Here is a 7,999-nt window from a genome sequence, read left to right as displayed (position 1 = left end):
AGCCTTCCATGTCCCACAATACAGGAGGACTATACGTCCCAGCCTTCCATGTCCCACAATACAAGAGGACTATACGTCTCAGCCTTCCATGTCCCACAATACAAGAGGACTATACGTCCCAGCCTTCCATGTCCCACAATACAGGAGGACTGCCAGTCCCAGGCTTCCATGTCCCACAATACAGGAGGACTGCCAGTCCCAGCCTTCCATGTGCCACAATACAGCAGGACTATACGTCCCAGCCTTCCATGTCCCACAATATAGGAGGACTGCCAGTCCCAGCCTTCCATGTCCCACAATACATGAGGACTATACGTCCCAGCCTTCCATGTCCCACAATACAGGAGGACTATACATCCCAGCCTTCCATGCCCCACAATACAGGAGGACTGCCAGTCCCAGCCTTCCATGTGCCACAATACAGCAGGACTATACGTCCCAGCCTTCCATGTCCCACAATACAGGAGGACTATACATCCCAGCCTTCCATGCCCCACAATACAGGAGGACTACCAGTCCCAGCCTACCATGTCCCACAACACATGAGGTCTACAAGTACAACTCCCAGCCTCCCATGTCTCAGCTACGGGAAGAACTACAAGTCCCAGCCTCCCATGTCCCACAATACAGCAGGACTATACGTCCCAGCCTTCCATGTCCCACAACACAGGGGGACTATACGTCCCAGCCTTCCATATCCCACAACACAGGAGGATTATACGTCCTAGCCTTCCATGTCCCACAATACAGCAGGACTATACCTCTCAGCCTTTCATGTCCCACAATACAAGAGGACTATAGGTCCCAGCCTTCCATGTCCCACAATACAGGAGGACTGCCAGTCCCAGCCTTCCATGTGCCACAATACAGCAGGACTATAAGTCCCAGCCTTCCATGTCCCACAATACAGGAGGACTATACGTCCCAGCCTTCCATGTCCCACAATACAGGAGGACTATACGTCCCAGCCTTCCATGTCCCACAATACAGGAGGACTATACGTCCCAGCCTTCTATGTTCCACAATACAGGAGGACTATACGTCCCAGCCTTCAATGTCCCACAATACAGGAGGACTACAAGTCCCTCACTTCCATGTCCCACATACAAGGGAACTACAAGTCCCAGCCTTCCATGTCAGAGATCCACGAGGACTACAAGTCCCAGCCTTGTTTCTTCAAGAACAAGAGAACTACCTGGAAATCTGGGACTTGTAGTCCTCCTGTATATAAGGGCACTGGAGGCTGGGACTTGTAGTCCTCCTGTATATAAGAACATGGAAGGTTGGGACTTGTAGTCCTCCTGTATATAAGAACATGGAAGTCTGGGACTTGTAGTCCTCCTGTATATAAGAACATGGAAGGCTGGGACTTGTAGTTCTCCTGTATATAAGAACATGGAAGTTTGGGACTTGTAGTCTTCCTGTATATGAGAACATGGAAGGCTGGAACTTGTAGTCCTCCTGTATAGAGGAACATGGAAGGCTGGAACTTGTAGTCCTCCTGTATAGAGGAACATGGAAGGCTGGGACTTGTAGTCCTCCTGTATAGAGGAACATGGAAGGCTGGGACTTGTAGTCCTCCTGTATAGAGGAACATGGAAGGCTGGGACTTGTAGTCCTCCTGTATATAGGGACATGGAAGTCTGGGACTTGTAGTCCTCCTGTATATAGGGACATGGAAGTCTGGGACTTGTAGTCCTCCTGTATATAATAACATGGAAGGCTGGGACTTGTAGTCCTCCTGTATATAATAACATGGAAGTCTGGGACTTGTAGTCCTCCTGTATAGAGGAACATAGAAGTCTGGGGCTTGTAGTCCTCCTGTAGTTAGGAACAAGTCCTAGATAAAGGAGGACTATGTCTCTCCCATTCCCCCTCCCTGGTATTCTATGTCAGAGGTAATGAGTGGCCGCGCCCACAGGCGGGTCAGGCGGGGACGAGCAGAGTTGTCAGGCACGCGCTGGGGTGAGTGTGTTGACAGTGAAGATGTCGGGGAAGCGGCTGGTGATGTTCGATCTTGGCGGAGTCCTGCTGACCCCCGGAGTACAGAGCGCCCTCCACCGCCTGGAGGACAGACTGACACTTCCGAGGTGAGCGGGGACATGGAGGGAGGTTGGCTGCCGCGGAGGATTCTGGGAGAGGCCCAGTGCAGGTCTCTGTATACAGGACAGTATATATGGGGGTTCTCCTGTTATATGGAGGTGTAGAACTCTCTGCAGCCTGTTGTGAAAAAAAAAGCTGAAGAAAAGCGCAAATATCATTTTTTACCCGCCACCGAGCCTCGCGAAATTGGCGACACACGTTTTTTTCCGCACAGAAAATACTCAGCTGCTACCTGCCTTAGGATTGTTATTATTCAGAAATAATGATGTGCATTTTTGACCAACGCATGCAGAAACATGCTGTTCTGTCCATGTTTTCGTTTAGCCTAGGCAGAGGCCCTAGAGAATAAAACGGTGGGTGCTGCAATTTTTTTTTTTTGTCACACGGTATTTGCACAGAAGTTTCTGAAACGCAATTAAAAAAACAAACAAAAAAGAAACACGCTTTCATGAATTTGCACAAAAACGTAATATAATACCCAGTTGTTTTTGGTGATATATATATATATATATATATATATATATATATATATATATATATATATATATATATATATATGATGTTATGCTGAGTAAATAGATACCATACATGTCGGGCTGCGCACGCGCCAGCGGAGTGGTGACAACTACCTACCTACATTCTATTATCCAAGATTTTGCAGGTCACCACTAGATTTGCACAGGAGGTCTATTGTTGGAATTTATTGCTCTCGATCTGATGGTTCACAGTGATACCGCACATTATATTTCCCCTTTTACGTGCGAGCACAGGAGGGATGGGGGTGCTTTAAAATATTTTTTTATTTTATATTTACACTGTACCTTTTCATTTTTATTTTTTTTATTTACAGTGTACCTATTTTTTTAAATATATTTGAAAACTTTTGTTATATTAATACTGTACCTTTTTAATTTTTTAGATTAAATATTTTTTTTAATTATTTTCTTTTTTTTTTATTCACACTGTACCTTTAGTTAAAAAAAAAAAAAAATCTATGTGTGTGTGTGTGTGTGTGTATAAATAGATAAAAATCAAAAATAAATTAAATAACACACACACATATATATAATGTGTGTATAAATGGATAGATGCACATTTAAAAAAAATTAAATCTAGATCTATATATATAGATAGATAGATAGATAGATAGATAAAAGTTTTAAATAATATATATATAAATAAATAAATTTGTGTATAGATAGATACAAATTAAAAAAAAAATATATATATATAAATTATAAACTAATAGGTACAGTGTGAATATAAAAAAGAACATTTAAAAACATTTAAACAATTTAAAGGTAAAGTATGAGTGTATATATGTGTGTGTGTGTATATATATATATGTGTATGTATGTGTGTATATATATATATATATATATATATATATATATATATATATATATATATATATATAATGTGTGTGTGTGTGTGTAAAAATACATAAAATAAATAAGTACAGTGTAAATATAAAAAATGAAAGGTAAAGTGTAAATATATATAACATGTTTTAAAGTGCCTCCATCCCCCTGTGCTTGCATGCAAAAGGGGAAATACAGTAAGAGCTGTAAAAAATGTAAGGTAAAGTGTAAACCAAAAAAAAAAAAACAATAAAAAAATTATATTATATGTTTACACTTTACCTTTATTTATTTTTTTAAATCTCTTTCATTGTTATCACAAGAATGTAAACATCCCTTGTGATAGCAATAGGCAGTGCTAGGTCCTCTTCACTGAGACATCTGGGGTCTATTAGACCCCAGATCTCTCCCCCACCCCTAAAAGCTGCGGATCATACCAAGATCGGCATGTTTTTTTTTTTTTCAAAACCAGTGATGGTTTGATTACAACCATGAATCTTGAGGTGACAAAATACTCGGCTATAGGCCATAGAGATGGTCGGGGACATTTCCGGTCTCCATTCAGGGGATTGGTGGGATGGGAGAGCCGGGGAAGGCAGGAGGAGATGGGGGACCCTGTTCTGCCACTTGTAAAAGCAATCCTAGTGGCTATTTAGCCACTAGGATTGCTTTTAAACGAAAGTACACCACTGGCTGAAAAAATACCAGGATGATGCCTGCAAGCTGCAGGCATCATCCCAGTATAACCACTTAAAATACTGAGACATACTGGTACGTTGCCTGGCAGAAAGTTTTATATGATAAGGCCCCCCCCCCTCCCCCAAGGAGGCAGTTCCATGACAGCCTGGCCACAGAAGGTGTGGGCTAAAGGACATCGGCTGACCCAGAAGACTATCGCTATCTAGTGGCAGAGAAGGGGTACTGCAGGGAGAAGGCAGACTACTGGGATTTTTCAGTGGCCGGGCACACATGTGTGATGGTGCCAGCACAGACAACCCAAGGATTTTAGATAAGGTCACCCCCCCCCCCCCCCCCCAAGGAGGCGGTTCCATGACAGCCTGGTCACAGAGGAGGTGGGATGAAGGACACCAGCTGTCATTCAACACATAAGACTAGCGCCATCTAATGGCGGAGAAGATACATTTTGTCAATGGCAGGGCACATGTGTGCGAGGGTGCTGACAGGCCGCCCAAGTATTTTTTTAAGCGATGGGACCGGTGGTGTGATAGTTCTAGCACAGGGTGGCCAAAGATTTTTGTCAAAGGTTGGTGGGATAGCGCGATGGTGCTACCTCCGGCAGATCAATAAGATGTGTCAATGGTGGGGCACACATGCGCAATGGTGCTAGCACAGGCAATCCAAGCATCATAGATAAGGTCCCCCCCCCCCCAGGAGGTGGTTCCATAACAGCCTAGCCACAGAAGATGCAGGATGAAGGACACCAGCTGTTGTTTAAACCCAGAAGACTAGTGGCATTTAGTGGCAGGGAAGAAGAGTACTGTGGGGAGCAGGCAGACCAGTAAGATTTGTCAATGGCGGGGCACGCATGCGCAATGAAGCTAGCACAGGAAATCCAAGGATTTTAGATAAGGTCCCCAGGAGGCAGGTCCATGAAAGCCTGGCCACAGAGGGTGTGGGATGAAGGACACCGACAAGCAGCCCAAGGATTTTTTCAGTGATGGGACTGGTGGTGCGATGGTCATTGGATTCACAACCGGACTTCTCGATGGACTTTTCGGCAGACTTTCCGAATTTAAGGACTTGGACACACACAATCACACCAAAGTCTGACGGATTTGAACGTGATGATGTACGACCGGACTAGAATAAGGAAGTTTGTAGCCAATAGCTGCCCTAGCGTCGGTTTTTGTCCGTCGGACTAGCATACACACGATTGGATTTCTGGGTCCGGCGGGAAAAATTAAAACATGTTCTATTTCTAAAGTCCGCCGGATTTTTGGCAAGCAAATGTCTGATGGAGCCCACACACAATCGAATTGTTTGACGCACTCGTTCCGTCAGACCTTTGCTGTCAAAAAGTCCGGTCGTGTGTACGCGGCATAACTCTTGCCTGGCATTGGGCAGGAATGATCTTTTGTCTGAATAAAAGTAAATGCAAAAAAAAAAAGAATTATCTTTCGAAAATCTTATCTAAAAATTTTTGTTCGTATTTCGCACCATTATTGGGCTGCAGCCAATTTTTGTGCACCCATCGAATCCATCCTTGGATTGCCTGTGCTTGCACCATTGCGCATGTGTGCCCCACCATTGACGAATCTTATTGATCTGCCAACCTTTGACAAAAATCTTTGGCCCTCTGTGCTAGAACTATCACACCACCGGTCCCATCACTGAAAAAATCTTTTATTTGAATATATCTTTTTGTGGCCCCGGCACTGCGAGATCCTTGGGGGCCACAAAAGATAAATTTGAGAATCAGCTCTCAAACATTTGTTGTCGGAAATTCTGACAGCAAATGTCCGATGGAGCTTACACACGGTCGGAGTTTCCAACAACAAGCTCACATCGAACATTTATTTCGGAAATTACGATCGTGTGTATGCGGCAAAAGAGTTCTGGTGGTGCCCAACTTCTTCCATTTACAGATGATGAAGGCCACTGTGCTCTTTGGGACCTTCAATGCTGCAGAACATTTTTTGTACCCTTCCCCAGATCTGGGCCTCCATACAATCCTGTCTCGGAGGTCTACAGACAATTCCTTGGAATTAATGGCTTGGTTTGTGCTCTGGCATGCACTGTTATCTGTGGGACCGTATATAGGCAGGTGTGTGCCTTTCCAAATCACGTCCAAGCAACTGAGTTTACCACAGGTGGACTCCAATAAAGTTGTAGAAACATCTCAATTGTGATCAGTGGAAAGGGGATGCACCTGAGGTAAATTTTTGGTGTCACGGCAAAGGCTGTGAATACTTATGTAAATTGTATTTTTTTTTTTTCGTATTTTTTTTTTTTTTTAATACATTTGCAAAGGTGTCAAAAAAACTTCTTTCAAGTTATCATTATAGGGGACTGATTGTAGAATTTTGAGGAAAATAATGAATTTTATCCATTTTGGAATAAGGCTGTAACCTAAAAAGTGATTCTCAACCTCAGTCCTCAAGTACCCCCAACAGGCCATGTTTTGGGAATTTCTCTTAGATAAAAAAACTGTCCAAAATACCAAGCCATGGACTCTGATTTAAAGCACATTTGCAAGATAAAGGAAAACCTGCAAACATTGCCTGTTGAGGGTACTTGAGGACTGAGGTTGAGAACCACTGTGTCAGAAACCATGAAATCAGACCGAGACCGAAGTACACATCTCATTTGTTTAATAATAAAAGTAAAAAGGACAAATATAGTAAAAACATAGCCAAAGTTCAGTAACCGGAACAGATAGTCAGCCAAGCCAGAAGTCAGGGATCAATGTTGTAGAACAGCAAGCAGGATCTGGAGCAAGAAGGGATGTCAGCAAAGCCAGTCTTTAAATGGGAATGTAGGAGATAGTCTCTGATGTTGACCAAGGCGAAGGCAGAGATCCTTAAGTAGGCAGGACTGACGAGCAGGATATCATCAACAGCTGAGTAACTGTGGAGAGATAGGAGCTGGCAATTAGCTGATAGCTGAGCGGCCAGCTCAGAGAAGGAAGGGCTGAGCCCAGCTCTGACACTGCTCTACACTGATGACAGATCTAGACTTCAAGAGACCCCCCTTCTCTTCCTATTACCGCTACAGTACAAAAATAGGTTATATATAGGTGTAACAAGTGGAGGTGGGGTATTCACAGCACAGGTCGAGAGGCCCCACAATCCTGGACATCATCGCGATCAGGGCACAGAGAGAGCCCATGTGTGCGACCAGCTGACACCACCATGATGACTTGGGTAGGGACAATAATTCTGGGGGGAGCGGAGGGGGAGATCTATCTACTCTGCTACAATATGCATTCAGAGGGTCAGCTATAGGGGGTGGATGAGATCTTCACACAGAGAGAGATCGTGATTGGGGGGGGAGGGAGGGGTGTCCTAGCCGATGTAAAAATGTAAAATGTACAAATGCAGCAATTTAGAAATTGGATGAAAGGTTTAGCACTGGGAAACACTATCTGAAAGATAAAAAATGCATTTTATATACAACTATATGGATCAGACCAAAATGAAGGACAAATGAGGAGGACAGAGGGACATTGATCCAAATCAGGGACAGTTGGGAGCTATGCCTACTGTACCCCGACCCACCCGTAGTCTGGAGCGGGGGGGGGGGTCCCGCTTTTTTCCTCCAAATCAGGGACAGTTGGGAGCTATACTTACTGCACCCCGACCCACCCGTCGTCTGGAGCAGGGGAGGTCCCGCTTTGTCTGTCCAAACCAGGGACAGTTGGGAGCTCCGTCTACTGCACCACCGACCCACCCATCGTCTGGAGCGGGGGGGGGGGGTCCCCCGCTTTGTCCCTCCAAATCAGGGACAGTTGGGAGCTCCGACTACTGCACACCGACCCACCTGTCGTCTGGAGCGGCGGAGGGGGTCCCGCTTTG

The 7,999-nt window shown here is 44.6% G+C and overlaps 1 protein-coding gene across 1 annotated transcript in view; it reads left to right on the top strand.

The window, feature by feature from the left end:
* The first annotated feature begins 1,922 nt into the window (after positions 1–1,922).
* Positions 1,923–7,999, top strand: part of EPHX2 (epoxide hydrolase 2) — a 185,634-nt gene continuing 179,557 nt past the window's right edge. The window contains exon 1 of the mRNA XM_077489223.1: positions 1,923–2,090. Coding sequence (XP_077345349.1) covers positions 1,987–2,090 — 104 coding nt within the window. The 5' untranslated portion in view covers positions 1,923–1,986. The remainder of the gene's footprint in view (positions 2,091–7,999) is intronic.

Source organism: Lithobates pipiens, unplaced genomic scaffold (genome assembly GCF_037356315.1).
Source record: "Lithobates pipiens isolate NorthernLeopardFrog02 unplaced genomic scaffold, aLitPip1_a1.2 Scaffold_18, whole genome shotgun sequence".
In the NCBI taxonomy this organism is placed as follows: Eukaryota; Metazoa; Chordata; class Amphibia; order Anura; family Ranidae; genus Lithobates; species Lithobates pipiens.
This window is presented reverse-complemented; position numbering and strand designations above follow the sequence as displayed.